The sequence below is a fragment of the Physella acuta genome, unplaced genomic scaffold, assembly GCF_028476545.2.
Source record: "Physella acuta isolate Inbredline_101_S28 unplaced genomic scaffold, ASM2847654v3 ptg000351l, whole genome shotgun sequence".
NCBI classification, from domain to species: domain Eukaryota; kingdom Metazoa; phylum Mollusca; class Gastropoda; family Physidae; genus Physella; species Physella acuta.
This window is the reverse complement of record NW_026731870.1, coordinates 44,504-66,177: the sequence shown is the minus strand read 5'-3', so window position 1 is coordinate 66,177 and position 21,674 is coordinate 44,504. Positions and strand designations below refer to the sequence as shown.

The 21,674-nt window shown below is 31.4% G+C and overlaps 2 protein-coding genes across 7 annotated transcripts in view; one reads left to right on the top strand and one right to left on the bottom strand.

The window, feature by feature from the left end:
• Nucleotides 1-77: 77 nt before the first annotated feature.
• LOC131941174 (ubiquitin-protein ligase E3C) lies at nt 78-16,357 on the top strand. Its single transcript, XM_059300190.1, has 25 exons — nt 78-233; nt 2,422-2,475; nt 2,581-2,655; nt 2,782-2,919; nt 3,263-3,375; nt 3,607-3,767; nt 4,082-4,235; nt 4,616-4,887; nt 5,352-5,488; nt 5,859-6,043; nt 6,577-6,663; nt 7,169-7,323; nt 7,608-7,741; nt 7,879-7,965; nt 8,098-8,202; nt 8,412-8,496; nt 8,621-8,715; nt 9,079-9,220; nt 9,414-9,658; nt 9,782-9,906; nt 10,023-10,113; nt 10,233-10,331; nt 10,935-11,091; nt 12,178-12,308; nt 13,739-16,357. The coding sequence occupies exons 1-25, from the start codon at nt 168-170 to the stop codon at nt 13,907-13,909; spliced, it is 3,264 nt and encodes a 1,087-aa protein (XP_059156173.1). The 5' UTR covers nt 78-167; the 3' UTR covers nt 13,910-16,357.
• A 4,387-nt stretch (nt 16,358-20,744) lies between these two features.
• The window catches only part of LOC131941173 (uncharacterized), a 30,762-nt gene continuing 29,832 nt past the window's right edge, over nt 20,745-21,674 (bottom strand). For all 6 annotated transcript variants that reach the window (XM_059300184.1, XM_059300187.1, XM_059300189.1 and 3 more), the window contains one exon: nt 20,745-21,592. In XM_059300184.1, coding sequence (XP_059156167.1) covers nt 21,351-21,592 — 242 coding nt within the window. In that variant the 3' untranslated portion in view covers nt 20,745-21,350. The remainder of the gene's footprint in view (nt 21,593-21,674) is intronic.

Here is a 21,674-nt window from a genome sequence, read left to right as displayed (position 1 = left end):
TCAGAAGCTCTGTCATTAGATGCATGTAAACATCCTACTATTGGCTAAATGTGCCCAACCACTAAAGTTCTCTTATAACAGAGAGAATGACAAAGCTATCTATAGCAAAGCCGTAATATTCTCGAAAATAACACATTTTACAAGTTTTAGTTAACTGCAGTTGTAAAATGTACAGCTTCAACGGAGATTTTCGTCAGAAACCTGTCCAGTCTTTAAGGGGTGCAAGTAGAAATGTAAATAATTTATTGCTCTATACTGAAATTGTTTATAAAAATCAAATATTTGTCGGAATCTAGACTTAGATATCTGGATTCTACGTCTGTCTTTACTTCACTTTTATTTTTTGGGGAGGTCTGTGACTGTGTTTATTTTTCTTCTTCTCTGGCTTCACTGGCTTGTGTAGATAGATCTAGATCTAGATCTAGTAGATATCTACTCTAGATCTAATCTAGATCTAGAATCTAGATCTACTAGTCTCTAAGTATTGGATCTAGTAGATCTAATCTAGATCTAATTAATTATTAGTTATTAGTATTAAAAGTATTAGGCCTAACATTAAGTTAGTTTAGTAGATAGTAGATTCACTAGAAATAGAATAGTATAGTACTAGTACTATAGTAGGCTTAGGTGTAGCACTGTAGATGCCTGTAGACTAGTGACTAGTGTGGACATGTAGTGTAGGCTGTGTAGAGTGTAGGTAGCACTAGAATCTAGTTCTAGTAGATTATAGAATCTAGATCTACAAATGACATGATTTTACTAAGCCGTAAGCCTGTAAAAATATTAGTAAATAAATCGGATGATTGAAGATACAGACACCCAAGAGCCTAAAAGATTCTTCCAAAATATGATTATGGTGTGTTAGGTTGTTAATGTTAGTAGTATTGTTATCTTGACTAGTTTTAAGGTTAGAAGTATTGTAGGACGAGGGTGGGGGTTAGGGTGAGTATGGATAGAGTTATCCTGTCAGCATATTGATATTAGCAAGACATGTGTGTAATTCAGTTAACTATCAGTAATCTAAAACTCCTTTTTTAAAGATTCTATTATCGGATACTGGTGTAAAAAAATCAGTTCCCAATCCAGATAATTCTAGACTAAATATTTGATTTACAATTTACTAGTGATAGATCTTGTGACTAGTATTAATATATTTGTGTCATCTATTTGATCTAGTTCTTGCTTTCTGGCTGTAGGCTAACTAGTTAGGTACTAGGAAGGAGTAATTAATAAAAGTAATGGACAATGCATTATTTCTTAAATGTTTATATTAGAGCAGAGCAATAGGCCTATTAATTTAGTATTATTTTAATTCAAACAGGTCAAAGTGGTATCAGCTGACCTTGTTTGAATTAATAAAGGGAAAGTAACTCTGTGCTATATTAAAAAAAAATTAAATAAATAACCTACTGTATAGAAATAATTAAACATTTCTGTTATGTCATTTCTGTTTTTGCTATACCAGGTCATTTGTTTTCATAGACAACACACTTTCCCATTATTATGAATTCACACTTAACCCCACCCATCCAGAATAAAACAGTTTTAATTTTTAATCTATAAAATTTTCTTAGGAACATTTAACTTTTAAGATGTAAAAGTTTTATGCCATCTGCCCATCACTGAAAAATAATTTGTTGCTGCTAACATTTTGGGATTTTTTTTGTATAACTTATGGGATTTAGAGAAAACTGCTTTTCTCTTTATTTAACAGCTGGAATAATAAGAAAAAAATTTGTTTTGTAAATGGCCGTTCATAAAAATTTTCACATCACTTAAGCAGATTTATACAATGAAATTCTATCCAAACAGCTTGACAAAAAACAGACCCCCCACTGCAATGATATAACAGTTTTATTCAAAAATAACTAAAATAATTTTTTTTCCATGTCACATTTATTGAACACCCCTCCCCTTCATTCAGCCAACATTATTAACCCAACCATTTTATATTTATTACATTTTGTAAATATAAGAACAAAGAATATTAAAGGCTGTGTTATGCTTAAAATGTAGCTCTTTACTACCACCCTATCCCAATTAACACAATGTCAACACAACACAATAGTAATCCCTACCCCACCACGTTCCTGTTACAGAATTTGTATGCAATCCCTTCCATTATCAATTTCAGTTTAAGAAATATTGCCTTCATTTTCTTTGAGGTTATTAGAATTTATAAATTGCTGTGTAAATTTAGTCCAGGTTTATATATATGAAATAGTTAAACATAATGCTGATAAACACAGGTGAATTTAGACCCATCATTATTTGGTCACACTGAAGATAAATTAAAGTCCTACATTATTAAAGATGATGACTTATTCATAGATCTATAACTAATGGCAAAATATCTAGAGATTAATATAAAATGTTTATTATGCTGACAGAATTTTTACAGCTTTCAATTTTATTGTATAGGAAAAAAAGGACTCATTATTGCAAAGAGCTCAAGAGGAAAGAAGAAAAAGAGAGGTTAGTAAAAAAAAGTATTCAGTTAAATAAAATAAAAGGCTTACTCAACTTTTTTAATGGTAGAATGCTTGAAAGTTCTAATTTTTACAAATTATTTTCTCACAGGAAGCCCGTCTTCAAATTTCAAGTGCCACCAAAATACAGTCATACTTTAGGGGTTATTATATTAGAAAAAATCTAGTAAGTGGATCTTTATTTTTAAAAACTTTATTTTAATTTTGTCAGTACTAAAAAAAGGTTATTAATATATTCTCACATTTGTTATTTGTAATATATTATAAAAAAAGCATTTTATGTACTTTTCAGAGGGCACAACTGCAGACTGAGTTTGATAAAAAGTTTCAAAGCAAAGGCAATCAAATTAGTTTTGACATCAACTCTCTCAGCTGGTGTATCTCAAAGCTGTGCTTGTTTTTTAGAGATCCATTGGATGGTCAAAGACTTGTAAGCGTGAATAGATCTTGTGACTAGTAATAGTATATTTTTATCATGTGTTTGATCTCAAGTTCTTGTTCTAAGGCTACAGGCTAACTATTTAATGCAAATGAGCACCATAATATGGAGATACCTATTGTTTAATATCGGTATTCCATTTTAAAACATAGAACCAGTGATTCAATTATAGCAACAATTTAAATTAGGTGTAAATATTATTAGGTTATTTAGTTAGCCAGCACTTTGTTAATCTTAGTGTGAATAATATAATACTTATGGATAATTTTCCATTAACAAATACAGAAAACTAGATTTACTGGAAACAATTTTCTATAATTGATTTTGTTTCCAGGTATTGTTATGCCAGCAGCTGATAAAACAGAAAGATGAATACCTCAACAGTTTCCATGGAAACCCTTCTGGGTTATATTTACAAATTAGTTCTTTATTGAACATAGTTGTTGGGTAAGTTCCATGTTGTCTTTTCTTTTTTTCAAATTAAAAGTTATTCTATTTATTATAAAAGTGTTTTGAAAACAAATAACATTTATTTCTTATTGTAAATTATATGTAATAAAAAGGATATTTTCAAAATTTTAACTACTTGCGTGTTAGTTAAATTCAAATACAAATATTTTGATATTATATTTATACTATTTTTATTAGTTAACATTGTTTGTTAAAACAATTTCACAGATACTTGAATACTATAGCGGAGGCAAATACGCCGATAGCCATACCAATGAGAATGTTAGAAATCTTCCTGTCTCCCTTAACCTATGGCAATATTAACTTTGGAGGAAATACAGACAACCAGAAGTTTGTTTCTGAACTTTTACAAAGCTTGGTCAATAAAGGTAGGAGTTTTTTAATGCATGGAACTTAAAATCTCTAAACTGCCTCTATGCTGGTATTTCTTTTCTGAGTGAATTAAACTAGTGCTTTTCTGCTTAATTTTTAGATATTCAAATTGGTTCTGCTAACATTTTGAATAACCAGCTCTTGAATATTTTATTAGGGTTATGAATAACAAGTTCTTATTTAAAAGTAACTTGTTGACATCTTGTTTAAATGTTTTTTTTTGTTGTTATAATCATTTTCATCTTATCCATATTTTGATGGGCATTAATTAATTGTGATGCATAAGATGAAACAAAATTTTACCCTACAGGATATTTTAACTGTTTGAGAAAGTTACTGAACAGCCGAGTCCCAGCAAGCCTGGAGAAAACATCTGTCCCACCCACACCAATAGCTGAGTCAATCTTTGAGCTGATCATGAGTCCTGTTAGTTTTGCTGTCACAGCAGCTGATAAGTCATTCAAGTGAGTTGAAGATTTTGTTTGTTTTATGTTTACTCCTTTGTAAGTTTTTATGTGTGTTTTTCCAACATTTGATTCTGAAGTAGGGAATTTAGTGTGGATAAAGCTACTGTTGCTGATCTTAAAACAAGTGTATTTACTTATATAATTTTTTAAATTTAACCCTTATTGACTTTACAATTTTTATTAAATTATTATGGATCCTGAGTAATGGCTGAAATAATAATATAATTGCGAAGTACCTATTCTTTGCACACTTAACAAACAACGCCCTTCAAACATTTGAACATTGATAAGTTTAATAAATACAGTTAATTAAAATGGTAAAATATACTTTTTCTTAGAAATGAATTTAAGAGTATATTTAATTTTTTTTTCAACAGACAGGACATTTTGAGAAAAGTAACCAAGACATTCCTTTGTGAGCAATACTCAGAACAAATAGCATTATTCCTTTTACCAGCAATGGCTTATGGGAAATACCCATTCCCATTTGTTGAACTGATTCAGACACTAATTGAAGGGACAGTTTTACCAGCTAGAGGGTCAGATTTACCCTCACCCTCTTACGACTCTGAAGATGACTACAACATCGGAGATGGTGACACTCCTTGGCTTTTGGTCTCTTTGCTGATGTTGGCAAACAAAGAGCTAGGTAAACCTTTGTTACATTACACACAATATTGAGTAAAACTTGAATAGCACTTGATTCACAACATCAACTTGTTGAATCAATCTTTATAATGATTGTAGAAAATATTTTGATCAGTACTCCTGCTGTGATGTTCTTGTAATATACATGATAATTAAATTAAACTAGCTGGATAAACAGATTATTTCAATGTTGTTACAGTAAATATTGCATTGTTAAATTTGTGTTATATGGTTAAGAAGCTATCTGAAATTTAAAAAAAAATGTGTTCTACATTATCTAACTTTTTCACCACATATAATTCTTCTTCACCTTTTTCAACTCCCAATGAATCATCTGTTATTTACAACATCTTTTCATGCTTTTCTGTATTTGTTTTTTTTTTTCATTTCTTTCCAACTCATTATGTTTAAATTTGGAAGTTAGTTGTTATTGTTTTTTATATACATTGTTAATTTGACGTGCAGATAATTTGGATGTGAAGCTGTGTGCAGCATATTTAAAGCTGCTACAGAGACTGCTCCAGCAGCTACCAGCATCCAAACAGTCTAGCATCTACTCTGGTGATGTTTCTGATTCAGAGGATGAAATGGAACTAGATAATGTAAGGGCCTCATAGTTTTGAATTACGTGGTGGTTTTGTGAGGTTCAGGGTGGAGCTGAATGAATAATATTGCTTTAAATTGTTTGAAATATTTAGAAAATAAACGCAGGCAAGAAAACTCTTAAATTAGAATTTTTTTTTAGCAAATTCAACAAAATGGCATTGACTCTTTTAAGATATCTGAACAACATTAGACAAAATATTCACCTGTACTTACTTTTGTTGTTTGAATAACATGGTTAATGTAATCGCTTGATTTTTTTTTACTGCTGCTTTATCTTTATGTGGTCTCTATAGATACATTTTTCATCAGTAAATTTCAGTGTTGTGAAAAATATAAATATATTCTCTATTTTTTTCTTCATAACAGGAATTTGGATCAACAAATATAGAAAATGTGCGCTCTGAATGCTTACGTTTGATTGACTCCGAGGCTCATCTCAAATGTATTTTCAATGTTTTAATGAATCTCCCAGCATCTGAGTACATAGAGTCTCTTGCCTCCATAGCTTATTGTCTTCTGGCTTATCAGAAAATGTCACTACATAAAGTCAGGTAAGAGACCACTTATGTTACTCTTAATGCTTAAAATTAACTATAATTGTGAATTAATTAATTAGATAGATGTAGCTATCCAGCTTTTTCTCTGCGCAATGGAAATTGACTGTTGAAAAAAAGTAAAGCTTTAATAGAGATTATTTTACTTTAAAAAACAAATTTTTGGCGACACTTCCAGCTTGTATCTCCATAACTCAAACCATCCTTCACCAACTTTTCTAGGTGGAGCTGATTGTGGCTTAAGTTCTGCAAATAGCCACTTGCAGACTATCTGAATCTCACAGTTATTTAATACTTTTTAAGCAGATCCACTTCCCTACTTTCTTCATACCTTGTCACAAAGTTCCAAGCTGTCCCAAATTTTTCAGGCATGAATCAAAATAACATTTTATTAGGTGGTCAGCTACTTCTCAATTGAATAGTTTTTAGTTGTAATATAATGCAGTGTAAAGTATTGAACAATACTGTTTTCATTTTACCTGAATATTGACCAGTAAAAGTAAAGATGACTATTTTTTTACTTCATCCAGACTGCTGTATGTCTTGGCATTTAACCCACAGTTTATGAGAAGCCTTTGGGAGGCTTGTTACACTGTGTCTATTCCTACAGTTACCAGGTAAAACACATCATGTACATTTTGTTACCTTCCCATGCAGTTTGAGTTATTTTGTACCTCTGAGTATTTAGGGTGATTGATTTAGTTACAATGTCTGTCTTTGGTTAGGTTTATCATCCTATTTATATTAATTCATTTCCAATGACAACACTAGAATATCAAATTTTCTAACTAGACATTAATTTATTATTTATAAAATAAATTCTAAATAAATAAATGTTCTAATAATTTTTTTCCCTTAAAATTAGACGTAATATTATAAATACAGCGCCTCACAACCCATTCATTTAGCTCAAGTTATTAAATAGAGAATCAATTATCCTATAATTGGAAATAAATCTAAAAACTATTACTTTATAAATTAATTTGGAAAAAAGAACCTGTTGAATTCACGTTTTTGTGGATTGGAAAATTTATCTTATACTTAGAATTACTGTGTTGTAGTTTAAAAATGAATTGAACGTAATAATAATTTAAGTAATTTAAAACGCAAAATTATTTTCAGATCCAGTACCTCATTGTTGAACATGTTATCAAAAGGTGTACCTATCTCAAGAGCGAACATGGCCAGGATAGTCCCTTTGTTGACCACATTCTGTTGTTTGTTTAACCACTCATTGCTCACTCTACATGATGGGGATTTCTACAGGGATGCTGAAGGTAATTTTAATATAAATATACTTCTAATTATTTGCTATACATTTAGTGCAAAGATGTTCAAGGTAGTTGTAGTATTGTGGTTGAAAATAGTTCTAATTATTTGATATTAATTTTGAATAGGGATGTTAAAAAATTCAGAGTCTTACTTTATTAAGACTTTTAGACTACATCATTTTTATAACCCTTAAATTAAAGTCTTTCAGTTTAACTAGAAATTCAATGCTCACTTTGAACATGCTTGGCACATCAGAAAAAATAAATGAATTCCTCACTTTTCCCTGTAGTTGCATCTTCAAGTATGCCCTTTAGTCTAGATGAGGTTGTTGTGATGTGCCAATATTTACGAGACACTTGTTTAGGAATTATTGAATTGGCACATCCAGATTCAAGAGTCACCATCAGCAATGATTACAAGCAGGTAAAGCATAGCATGTCTTTTAAATGTTGTTTAACTATAATTTTATTGTAATATCCTATTGGTTTAATGAAAAGATTATTGACACTTTTTGAGATAAACATTTAAAGCCCAAAACTTTCTTTTCATGCTATAATCAGGCCCTTAGAAAGACTGGAGCTTTCTTAAATTCAAATAATGATGATTATAATTCTGAATCAACTAAGCAATGGGCATTTTTATTTAAGGTGAGTTAAAATATGTGACAAAATTTTCATCGTTTGTATAAAACAGTAATTTAGCTGATAAATCATTAACCTAGTTTGTTTTTCTATCAAATAAATCTGTTGGTAGCTGATGAATTAATTTATCCCTTGCAGGTTATCTCTACTTTAGTAAGGCAGCTTCATAACAGAGACAGTCGCCGTCCTTTTTGTCCCATGGGACATTGGCTGGCTCCAAATATTAATATACGCACAGATCGGGTAAACATGTTTAATTTCTATTATTATATTACTCCTAAAATGCTCTTGGGTTTATCCCTCTCTCTAAATATAATTTATTTATTTTAACAAGGGAACGGCAAATCTTTCTGTTATGTAATATTAGTAGTTAAACAGTGTTAATGTATTACATTAAAATACCTACCCGCTAATATTGATTTATTAACAGACTAATGTACTTTTAATTACAGCCCTCTCAGATATACTCAGTCCAGAATGCAATTTTTGTACGACGGGACTTTGGAACACTTAGCTTGTTAACCAAAGCTAACACAGGTAAGTGTTCAAAATATAATAGAATGCTAATGCAGTGTGAAGCTTTTTAAAGTAATAAATGTATTAGAATCTACATAAAAAAATACTTATTAATTAAATACTTTTTTTTGTGTGGATTATTCAGACACTGATGCACCGCCACTTGCTAATCGTGATGTAAGAAACCTTGTGATATTAACAGAGTTACCTTTTGTGGTAGCTTTTCTAGATAGGGTTAAGGTAAGTAATCAGTTTCAAGGTTAATAAGATTCTCCTTTGGTTATTAAATCCTAAATATTTATTCCAATTTTATAATTATAATTTATAAAGACCTAGTTTTCAAGTCATCAAACAAATTTATTAATTCTATTGTCCATATAGGTCCTTTAACATAGTACTAGAGAATCTAAATATTTATTTAAGTATAATATTCATACAATAAACAAAGCTAAAGTAGAATAGTTTAATTTTTTCACAAAACATTGACATCTTCTCCTTACTCTAAGTTATCACTTAATTCTGAAAGTTATTGTTTAGATAAACATTTTTATAGACTAAAACAATGCAGTGATTAAGTCTAGATTTTTTAATATATTCTGCCAGATTCTACAAAATTTGATAATTGTTGATAAACAAGAGCACCAGGGTGAGCTAACAAACTTTGGCCTGGGCTCGTCTATTGTCGTCACCATCAGGAGAAACTTTATTTATGAAGACGCTTTTGAAAAATTGTCACCAGAAAATGGTAGGTACCAAGTTTATAATTCCTTATTCCATCAATAAAAAAGCTCAAAATAATTCATTATTTTTTTCTTGATATAGCTAATTTTCTTTAAAAAAAACCTATAGTTTCTTTTAATTATTGAGTGTATACATCTGTGCTTACTTTTTTATAGATAAAATACTAATTATATATATATTTTTTACCAAAATTACAGAACAGAATTTAAAGAAGAGAATGCGAGTCAGTCTCCTAAACTATGCAGGTCTTGATGAGGCTGGTATAGATGGTGGAGGCATTTTTAGAGAGTTTCTATCTGAGCTCTTGAAGACAGGATTTGATCCAAACCGAGGATTTTTTAAGTACACAGAGGACAGGGCCTTGTACCCAAATCCAGAGGCTGGTTTGCTTGTGGAAAACTTCACAGCTCACTACTTTTTCTTGGGGCGTATGTTAGGAAAGGTAAATACGCAAGTTATAAAATTTATTATTTTAATCCACATTTTTAAAAACTTTTTTTTTACTGTAATTAATTGCAAAATTAATTCTATCTTCTGTTACAAATATTTCTGTTTTTGTCCGCAGGCATTGATGGAGAACTTACTTGTTGAGCTCCCATTTGCCTCTTTCTTCCTGTCCAAGATCTTAAGCCCTGGAAATGCCAACTTAGACATTCACCACCTGCAGTCAATGGACCCTGTCATGTACAAGTAAGCTCCCCCTTGCTGTTTGTTTATAACGTGTGGTGTTATCCATTACATTATAAATACTTGTATAAACAACTGGAAAACAAATGTAATGGTCACTTAATTGTATATATTCACAGAAATCTGTTATTTCTGAAGCACTATGAAGGTGATGTGGCAGATTTAGGTCTGGATTTCACTGTAGTTAACAGTGAATTTGGGGAAACTAAGGTAGGGACTAGTTTATACATTTTTAGTTTGTTTACTTTTTGAGACTTCAACATAATTGAATGTAAGTTTAAAAATAATAGAAGAAAAAAATGATCTGAAAATCAAATAATTTGCTGCAGATTGAAGAATTGAAGCCTGGAGGCAGAAACATCCAGGTGACTGATGCGAATAAAATAAAATACATCCACCTGATGGCTGATTACAGGATCAATAAACAGGTTAGTTTTTCTTGTTGGTTTAAGGCTAAAGTCATACACTGGTAGAGATGGGTCACATTATGTGTGAACACTGCTCTCAGATGTCAGTCAGATGTGGGGTAGACTGTTTGCAAGCTACTTGACTTGACTTAGTCCTCTCTGCTCCTTATGGAACATAGGGTCTTCACCATTTCCTTCCATTTCATCCGATCCCTGGCTATTAATTTTGCGTCTCCCAGGACATTCCTGTTGGCTTCAGTTCTTCTAGAAGACTACTCCACCAGGTTTGTCTTGGGCGCCCATGTCACATTTGGGTGAGCCTTTCACAGTGTGTGTTCCACCCAGCGCCACTTTCTCCTTCTTATTTGCACTGTCATAGGCTCCTGCCTTGCTTTTCTCCATAATTCTATGTTCGGCACTTTGTCCTGCCACCTAAATTTCAAAAGCTGCCTAAGGCATCTGCTAAGCTACACTGATTAAATATGTGCAATAAATAGACAGTATGTTGAAAATATGGTACTAGATTACATGGGCTCATCTACATGTTTTTTTGTATTTGAAATGTCCTGTTTGACAGTAGTCGCAACAGTAGCTTTGCCTAATAGAGTTTATTTGCAACCCTAGATTCGACCACACTGCAATGCGTTCAGACAAGGTATCAACGATGTGATCCAGCTTGAATGGCTGCAGATGTTCAACAGTGGGGAGCTGCAAGTTCTCATCTCTGGTGCAGCCGTTCCTATTGATCTTCTTGATTTACGCTTTTACACAAAGTATTCTGGTAAGATAAAACACGCTTTTACACAAAGTATTCTGGTAAGATAAAACACTTTTACACAAAGTATTCTGGTAAGATAAAACACTTTTACACAAAGTATTCTGGTAAGATAAAACACGCTTTTACACAAAGTATTCTGGTAAGATAAAACACTTTTACACAAAGTATTCTGGTAAGATAAAACACTTTTACACAAAGTATTCTGGTAAGATAAAACACGCTTTTACACAAAGTATTCTGGTAAGATAAAACACACTTTTACACAAAGTATTCTGGTAAGATAAGACACTTTTACACAAAGTATTCTGGTAAGATAAAACACGCTTTTACACAAAGTATTCTGGTAAGATAAAACACTTTTATACAAAGTGTTCTGGTAAGATAAAACACGCTTTTACACAAAGTATTCTGGTAAGATAAAAACACACTTTTACACAAAGTATTCTGGTAAGTAACACGCTTTTACACAAAGTATTCTGGTAAGATAAAACACGCTTTTACACAAAGTATTCTGGTAAGATAAAACACTTTTACACAAAGTATTCTGGTAAGATAAAACACTTTTACACAAAGTATTCTGGTAAGATAAAACACGCTTTTACACAAAGTATTCTGGTAAGATAAAACACGCTTTTACACAAAGTATTCTGGTGAGATAAAACACGCTTTTACACAAAGTATTCTGGTAAGATAAAACACGCTTTTACACAAAGTATTCTGGTAAGATAAAACACGCTTTTACACAAAGTATTCTGGTAAGATAAAACACGCTTTTACACAAAGTATTCTGGTAAGATAAAACACGCTTTTACACAAAGTATTCTGGTAAGATAAAACACGCTTTTACACAAAGTATTCTGGTAAGATAAAACACACTCTTACACACACACTTTTACACAAAGTATTCTGGTAAGATAAAACCCATAGTAGGCTTTTTTATGTTTTTTGTGTGAAATTTGCATTTTTCAATTTTGTGTCACTGCTTTGGATGGATTCACCCAGTTTTAAAAAACATATTTGTGTTCAGTGGGTAGCTGAGAGTTTGTCATGACTTCTGTAGCTAATCTTATCTTTGGTCTTCTCTTCCAGGTGATTACCATGACCATCATCCTGTGATAACCCTGTTTTGGGCTGTGGTTGATGATTTCACAGACAAACAAAAACAACAGCTTCTCAAGTTTGTCACAAGTTGTTCAAGACCTCCGTTGCTGGGATTTAGGGTAAGATCTTGTTTATGGGCCTGTTGTCAAGCAATAAAAAGTAACTTATTAAAGTTGCTCTACTTAAAGACAGAAGAAATAACGCTAAGTGTGTTAAATTAATATTGTGTTTGAATAAGATTTGCTATTGATCCATAAAATGAAAATAAAATACTTAAAAAAAACTTTTTAAAAAACCACGTTTTTCTTGTGGACTAAAAAGTAGAAAATAAATTTTTCTTTTGTGCTTCCTCGAGCTGTGCAGGTTCTTGTGATGACTGACAAAAAACGTGGGTACGTTCACCATCAAATTTCCCGACCCATCTGCCTGACCCACGTTTTTTGTCAGTCATCACAAGAACCTGCACAGCTCGAGGAAGCACAAAAGAAAAATTTATTTTCTACTTTTTAGTCCACAAGAAAAACGTGTTTTTTTTAAAAAGTTTTTTTTAAGTATTTTATTTTCTCCTTTTTAGTCCGTTGCTACACATGAAAAACGTGTTTTTTAAAAAAGTTTTTTATATAGTTTATTTTCTACTTTATCTAATGACTTGATTAAGTATGACTAAGTGTTTATAAATACACGAACTAAAAATCTTGAGCGACCAGGATTCGAACCTGGGTTGTCGCGGCCACAAGGCAAAGTACTAACCACTATACGATCACGGCCAGCGCGCTCACATCGTTTGGGGCCGAAGTAACTGTGTCAATAGGCCTCCAGTCTTGTCGGTATCTTTAGAAATCATGTCCTCAATTTTATGGTCCTTGGGGCGTAATTAAATTAAGCTAATTACGGTCTCTAATTGCTAGTTTTTATTATTGCATCTGAAATTGTTAGGCGAAAGTAGCCTGCATGCCAAATTTCAGATCTCTAGAGCAATCAGAAGTGGGCTAATTTTCGATGTCAATTTTAACAACAAACAAACAAATCCACAAACACGAAGCTGAGTTAAGAAAAACGTGTTAAAAATAATTCTTTTTATCCATCTGTCCCCAAGATTTGTACCTAGCTTTTTGTAATTGTTTTTACCCATCTGTCCCCAGGATTTGTACCCAGCATTCTGTAATTGTTTTTATCCATCTGTCCACAGGATTTGTACCTGGTGTACTATAATTGTTTTTATCCATCTGTCCACAGGATTTGTACCTGGTGTACTATAATTGTTTTTATCCATCTGTCCACAGGATTTGTACCCGGCGTTCTGTAATTGTTTTTGTCCCCAGGATTTGTACCTGGTGTACTATAATTGTTTTTATCCATCTGTCCACAGGATTTGTACCCGGTGTTCTGTAATTGTTTTCGTCCCCAGGATTTGTACCTGGTGTACTATAATTGTTTTTATCCATCTGTCCCCAGGATTTGTACCCAGCATTCTGTAATTGTTTTTATCCATCTGTCCCCAGGATTTTTACTCAGCATTCTGTAATTGTTTTTATCCATCTGTCCACAGGATTTGTACCCGGCATTCTGTATCCACAGTGCGGGCGCTGATGTTGACCGTCTGCCCACTGCCAGCACATGCATGAATCTACTCAAGCTGCCACCCTTCCAGGACATGCTGACCATGAAAACAAAACTATTGTACGCCATTGAATCTGGTTCAGGGTTTGAGCTCAGTTGACCTACTCAAATATGTTCTGTCACAGAAAAGATTGACTTGAAGTTTAGCTCATTGTCACCACGGCTGTCTTGGTGTTAAGTCATGGTCAGGTTTTAGATGTGGGTCTGGCATCAATATCTCAAAAATACATTTCTAACTGGTTTTTAAAATCTCATATTTTATAAAAAAAAATAATTACAATTTGAATTAGATTTTGTTCTCTCATTTGAACAATTGGTAGTTTAAGTTTTAAAAAGAAGCTTAAAAAGCACAACCTACATATTTGTTGAGTTTATGAAATTTGTTTGATTGGCTTATCCTTATAGTGCAAATGTAGGCCTACTTGTCCACTCAGCTCTGAATGCCTATCAGTTAAAGGGGGACAACTGGCTTACCATTGAGATGATGCCCATGCATTTCCTCACAAAGTAACCTATGAATGCTATTTTACTCTCATGCCTCAAAAGCATACACTTCTTTTGAAAAAAAAATGTTTTTTTTTTTCAAATAAAAATGAAAAAAGAAATTGAATGTAAATAAAAAGAAATCAAAGTTCTAAACGTAGATTTTTTTTAAATTTTGAAAACTTCCCCATGAAAATTTCATAGACAGATTTTTAGACTAATAAAAAAATACTTTCACTTTGTAATCATGTGGTATGTGTACAATCTTGGTAAAATGGTTTATGCTTATAGTTTGAAATTATGAATATACTGTCAAAGGCTATTTAAAATTTTTGGGCCTGGATTTTCTTTTTTTTGAAGTAAAACTAAAAAGCATTCAATTTTTGCAGAGGTCACAGAAACAAGTGAACTCTACTTCACTTGCCTCATAGACCGTCAGGTTTGAAAGGGAAACTTTACTTTAAAAAAAGCAGGCTGTTAACCAAACTTACTCTTGCCAAATGCTCACACATTTTATTAAACATTACAACTGAACCATTAATTGAACTCATCCAAACCTACTCTTGCCAAACACTTACAGTAATTTTATTTCGATCAGTGAGAATAATATTTTTGACCTTTAGAATAATACATAATAGAAATGTGTTAAAATTTACAAAAACCTGCTTTTAGTAATTTGAATTTGAGTATTTTATTGTATTGACATTACATTTTTCTGATCATGGCTTTGGAATTTTTAGCTCTGTGTTTTGTATTTTTTTTAAACATATACAAACACAAACCTTTACAACTTAAATCTCGGAATTTGGTTGATAAAAATCTGATTTTTATGCATTGCTTTTAGTTTAAGTAAAAGCTTTAAAAATTTAAATGCAATCTTTAGAGACAATTAAAACCTTTATTTCACCTTGCACCACAGCATCAGAAAAAGAATCAACTACAATGCACCAGTTAAAAAAAATGTAGGCCTGATTTTATTTGATTATATAAAAAAGGTATTAAATTTAAAAATGGTTATTTCATTACTTTGTAAATTATATCTGATAGCTTTGTGATAATTCTAAAGAGAATATGTTGCATTAAATCTGTTTCTCTATTTCATTTGTGTTGTTTTTACTGGGCAAAATGTAATACGTCTTCGCTGTTATTTCACAGAAAGATTGAAATTAAAGCTAATTATTACTTTGAGACTTTAATTTGTGATCTTTTAAAGCGGCTGTTAGAATTGTTTCTGTGTATTCTTTCATAGAGTAACTGTGTACTCAATAGTTTAATGAAACTTGATCAACTGAATGTGCCACTATTCCAGTCTTTTATTCTGACATTGTCAATGTAGTTATTTTTATAAGTACAGAATTTTCAAATTTTCTATTCCTCAACTATGGCGAAAAAATATATTGTATAATCTTTTGGGCAGAGTTGCTATTTTTTCTATCATCATTTCTATATACATATGTGCTCATTTAAAGTGAACTGTTACAAAAAAGATATTCCTCAAAAAGTAGATGCCTTTGATACCCTAGATATTTTCCCATATTTCTTGATACATTTGTATCATACAGTAAACTATTGTGCTCAGAAGGAAGAAATTGCTCAAAATTTCTTACCCTGATCCTTTGATTTTACATCACTTTTAAAAAAAATTAGTAACAGAATTTAAAAAAAAAATAAACAATCTTGTATTGTGCTTACAAGGAGTTTTGTTTATTTAATATTTTTCTGTACAAAGAAATTACTATACTTGTGTTACGGTTTCATTTTTCTTTCATTTATAAATATCGGCCATTGTGTAATTTATTTCAGTTTGTATTTTTGTTGGGAAATAAAAACAAATGAAAAATGTTTAACTTGGATTTTGTCTTTTTAATTGTAAACACTAATGAAGTAATTTATCTGGAAAGCAAATGTGACTAAAGACAAATGTTCCAATAATAAAAACAAAATCCTTTACATTTGGAAAATTTTCTACTTTATGAAAATTTAAACCTTGTTTCAAAAGCGCTCTGTGATTAATAATTAATTATTTACTGTGTGCTGAAGTCGTTTCTGTCATTTCCACTAGATTGGTTATATTTTCTTTCTTTTTTTTATATGTAAAAATTAATCAAAATGTTTTCAAAAGATTTTGAATGACAGGATATTTTTTTCGTATCATAATTAAGTATACCTTTAATAAGATAATGTAAGTACTATTAAAAAGAATGTCAACTACAATTAATACACAACTGAACACATCTGTTAACTTTTGTGAAACTTTGTCAACTGCAAGTTAATACTTCACTTAAGAGACCACTTTCTTACCCCTTCTGTACTCAGCTGTGTTACATCCCTTTAATCCTGTTATCTATTTTAGCCATTTCTCACTAGGACTTTTTTAAAGATTAATCCATCTCTTTGTATATCTTTATGATACATTGCATATTATACAACTTTTATAATCTTAGAAATATAAAGGTAAGTTTTAGTTTACAAGTTTTTTATTTAAAAAATATTGACACTTTGATTTCTACAACATAGAAATTCCATTACAATATGTTTATCAATGCAGTTTATTTGTCTACAATTTGTTCCTACAAAAACCAAAAGAAAAATGTTGCAATTGGTTACAATTTGTTGAGGTTGTTACCAATATTAAAAATAAAGTGTGAAATTGCTTTCTTTCCCAATTTACTTTGACAACAAACCAAACAGATATTTTAAAACTATTAGAATTCAATGACTAAGCATAATGAATTTAAAGAGGCTGGGTCTGAATTTCCTCTATTTAAATACCCCTAAATTCATCTTACATTTAAGAAGGGATCTGCTATTTTGTCATAGAATTTCTTTCTGAAATGAGGCCGTTTATCCGGATCTACCCAGATTTAAACAGAGATTGAGCTGCAAGCATTATTCTATTTAGATAAGATGTGCTTACACATCAATGATCAATTTCTCAAATTTAATATTTTATCCAGATCATTAAATGGCATAAAAAAAGATACTAGTAAATCCCTTTAAAGTAATTATTAGTTGGAATATCTTTTTATATAAAAAAATAATTCAACTCACATTTACAACATTTAATGATATTGATACTTTAATGCAATAGATAAAAAGCATTTAGAAATAAATAGGCAATCAAGAGGTCCTCAAATTAAATTTTAACAGACTTTTGATATTCCATACCATTGTAGAAAGATGTTTATAATGTCTTTAGAATTAATAAGAAAAAATTGACAAATTCTGCAATAGTAAATAAAATAAATTTTGTTCTATGCACATTTTCATTTCATGACTTTTTCTCTTTTTATTTTTCTAAAGCCACAACTAATATTTTCCTTTGGGTATTTTTGCCATTACTCTAAGATAGCCTCAGAAAAAGCTAAAATTCATACAATTTTGCATCGAAAGTAGGCTATGATTATTGTAGTGGATAAAAATTGTTATCAATGATTTACACTTTAGAACTATTATGTAATGAACACATCCAGTAAATGTTTTGTTCATGACCTTTGAAGATATTTGTTATGAAACATTAAGATTTTCAGTGTAGTAATAAAAATGTATGCCTATGATAATGCATGTCCTACATTTTCAAATAAAATCAAAATATTGTATATAATAATGGCCTTCTCAAAATCTTTTTGCTTTTTATTATTATGCATTTTTTAAACTATTCCTAAGTTAACTAGATTACTGATTTAACAAAATTTATTTTAAAGAACATTTAAAGCTGCAGATGATTCAAATGACAGAATATGAGGCTGTAACAAAATCTTCTCTCAATACTTGATTATGGCTTGGAAAAACAAAAATATAATAAATGGGGTTTAAAAGGAATGTCCCATAACAAAAAATGTGAAAAATTAAACAAAGTTTTAAAAAAATACTTTGTGTGGGTAAACTACTGGAAGTGGAATGTAAGTTTAAGAAGTAAATATGAAGAAAAATAAATCTGTATATTCAGGTTTGTATTAAGAATACAGGGTACCCAAATATTCTGTAGAATAGTAGAACTTTTATACTTCTAATATAAAAATAGTGATGTATTTTTTTCTTTTTCTTTTTCATTTAAATTTTTAAAATCCATAGAGGTTAATATTGTCTGAATTCAACTGAATGTTTATCAGTCTTTATTTAGACTTGCCAGCTGGGAATGTAAAAAAGAAATTGCATGCCAAAATCACAGCTGCTTATTTTTTAAATAAATCTTGTGTTTGTTCTTAATTGTAAGGGATTCTGACACTTAAATAAGGTAAAAACTATTTACAGCCAAATTAAAATTTTAAAACTTATTATTACTGTCAAGCATTTTAAAATACAGTTGAATTGCTACTATTTCATACAGCCGCAAAATGCATTGCTACTCTTAAAAAACTTGCTTGACATAATTTCAACATCAAATTGAGAATAGTTTTCAGTTTTCTTACAAATGGTAAATTTTTAACAGCTTTTATCACAAGCAACAATACTAAAACTAAAGTAAATTAAAAATAATGTAAAAATGTAAGTACTTTTAAATAGTTAATAAAAAGAATACATTATATACTAAATGATATGTACAATACAAAATTCTGGGACCATACACATCGAAGGCTTACAGAAAAAAAAGCTACATTTTTTTTACCCACCCCTATCCCATAAAATTTTAGGCTTTAACATTTTCAGGGACAACCACTTCTCATATTGAATGTTTCTAGGACTTCCTCCCTCCAAAATCTTAATACAAAACGTAAAAAAAAAACTTAACCTCATGCAATGTAGTATGATCCCTATTTACAAAATACATTTCTTTTTTAAAGAGCTGTCAAGCCAAACTGTGATGTATTTAAAACTGCCCCATGGATTTAACACAGTGTGTACTAAGTAAATAACACCAATGTATTTGTTTTAAAAAAACAACTCTAATTATAATGCATCATAGCATTTCATGAAATAAAAATTTCATTTAAAAATAGAGCCTATCATCTAAAGATCAAAAGATGTCATTGTAAAAAGTCTAAAGGACAATATAAAAAAGTCAAATTTTCCAAGGTGAATTTTACCCTTTTAAGTGCCAAAAATTATTTTATTGCAGTATGCAAGTAGGAACTCAAAGATGAAACATAAAACTTTGCTTGAAACTTTTCTTATTACAAAGAGGAGGCACAGAAAACTATTTTAAAAGTTTGTTTAGGAGAAAAAACTGTAAAAGAAGGTTTAAAGATTTATATAGCTTGTCATGGAGAACATTTCTTTAGTAGGGAAAGGATTGTGTTTGGGGGGGGGGGGGGGAGTGTCTGTGTCTGAGATTTTTTAAAGGAACTTTTGACAGGGAGCTTCAGCCTCTCAGCTGCCATATAAACAGTGTTTCTTCCAGACGACTTTTTTTTTTGGGGGGGGGGGGGGGGGGGGGGGGAAAGGCAGACACTTAAAAGTATATATTTTCTATATAAACTCCATTTCGTTCAGGGGGGGGGGGGCGGTAGACTTTCTTCAGGGGGGGGGGGGGGGGGTGCAAGGTGCTTGGTAGAAGCTCTGCATATAAAAATTCTCAAAATCTGCACCCCCCCCCCCCCCCCCCCCCAACGTCAGCAACTTAAAGGAGCAGACAACTTTCTGCTGACAAAAAGATCAAGAAGAGGATGTAGTGTTGGTGCACTTTATGTAAACTGCCAACCAGTATCACCAGGCAGGCACTGAAGTCTTTCTTTTTTCATTTTTAATTGCAGTATCTGAGGGGTTTTTTTTTTCCTCCAACATAACTATATTATGTGATCATGTTATGCGACATGGCCAGTTGGCTCAGGCTTGCTATGGAAATATTCAGAGAGAAAATCAGGCTGAAGCCATAGCTCAACTGAGAACATCAGCAAGGTAGCTAATGAGTTAGGAGTTTTTTCTCCTACCTATGCTGCTAACAAGCTTCATCTTTCTGGGCGGCACTGTAGTGAATCCCCAAGGAAAGTGCTTAAGAGGCAGTCCAAAAAACACCTGGTGACTTTACCTTGAGGCTGAGACCACAAAGATGGGCTACATGTGGAACCAAATTGAAAGAATGGTGCAAGACAGAGGACTCTGGAGATTACTGGTTGGGGGGTACCTACCCCAGCAGGGGTGAAAGGCAGTAAGTAAGAAAGTAAACATGACCTCTCAGCTTGAAGTCTTCATTTACTTGGCTTTTGAACAAAATTAAATTTGTTCTTTGTTTTGTTCCCTGTGTTAAATTTTCTTTTTTTTTTTTTTTTGTAGTTTTAGCATTCACAGTGAGGGAGGCTACCCAAGGTGTTCACAGTAAAATATTTTCACATCCCAAGGTTTGAACAAAATCAACTCTATGTCATGTCTTCAAGAGTAGTAACTTTGACATTGTTGTGACAAAAACATAGGCTCACAATAAAAAAAAAAAGTTTTATTAAAGGTAACTGAGTTTCTCAAATCATCTAAATTTTTTAGTTTCTGTTAAATTCACCAAATTGTTTGTTTTTAAAAAAATTGAACAGCCATATTTTATATTCTATCAATAAAATATAAAATTGTTTATTGAATTTCTTTAAGAATAAATGAGAAAAAGATTGAGACTAAACATTTTCATCAATAGTTGTTTCTTCAAGTTTTTGAAAATAAATATATTACCTTGTTTTTTATTTTCATTGGGGCCCTGGGTTATAAACTTAAATGGTTCATGGACAAATTTCACAGTCTCAGAACACATCTTTACAAATAATTTCTTTTGGTTGGCAATTTAGTTTTTCTATTAATTTTTTAATGCCACTCAAATGCAAAAGATAGTGTTGCATAAAACAAAGCACCTTGCTAATTTTGAGAAACTTTTTCATTGGCCAGGTATTTATAGTTTATTACACAATTGATACATAACCCGGGAATTTATAACCCGGATCATTCACAATTTGTTAGCTGGGTCATATATTATAACCCATGCATTTATACCCCTGGACTATTTATAATCCAGGGCATTTTAATCTGGATAATTTTTAATCCAGTCATCTATAGCCCAGGGCCCCACCCTACTTTAGTAAGTGATTGAGAAACTCTTTACTCCTTATTCTCATTAAAACATGACTGACAATGTTCATTTATATGGGCCTAAATTTAAGACCCTGCTTGCAGAAAGGGCAAGTAATGTAAGGGACTGTACTCTCAGGATTCTTTTCTTCTCTGAAGTGGAGTGTATTGGTCGCAGAGTGTACATCGTTGTGTACGTCAATGTCAAATTGCAGCTCTAACTTTTTACAAAAGCAGTAGCCGCAGATCATCTTGATTTGATTGCAGCACGTAAACTCGAAAGACGATTTTACGTATGGACACTCAGTGCAATCTGATGGTCAAGACAATAACAAGCATTAGAAAAGCATTTACAAAAGCTATTAAACTATAAGGTTTTTATACACATTTCAATA

Excerpts from the sequence above, each read along its gene's own strand:
- LOC131941174 (XM_059300190.1), top strand. The coding sequence starts at position 168 with ATGTACAGCTTCAACGGAGATTTTCGTCAGAAACCTGTCCAGTCTTTA. Across the intron at positions 3,376-3,606 it reads TTATTGAACATAGTTGTTGG|ATACTTGAATACTATAGCGG; the intron begins GTAAGTTCCATG and ends ACAATTTCACAG. Across the intron at positions 11,092-12,177 it reads CTTTTACACAAAGTATTCTG|GTGATTACCATGACCATCAT; the intron begins GTAAGATAAAAC and ends CTTCTCTTCCAG.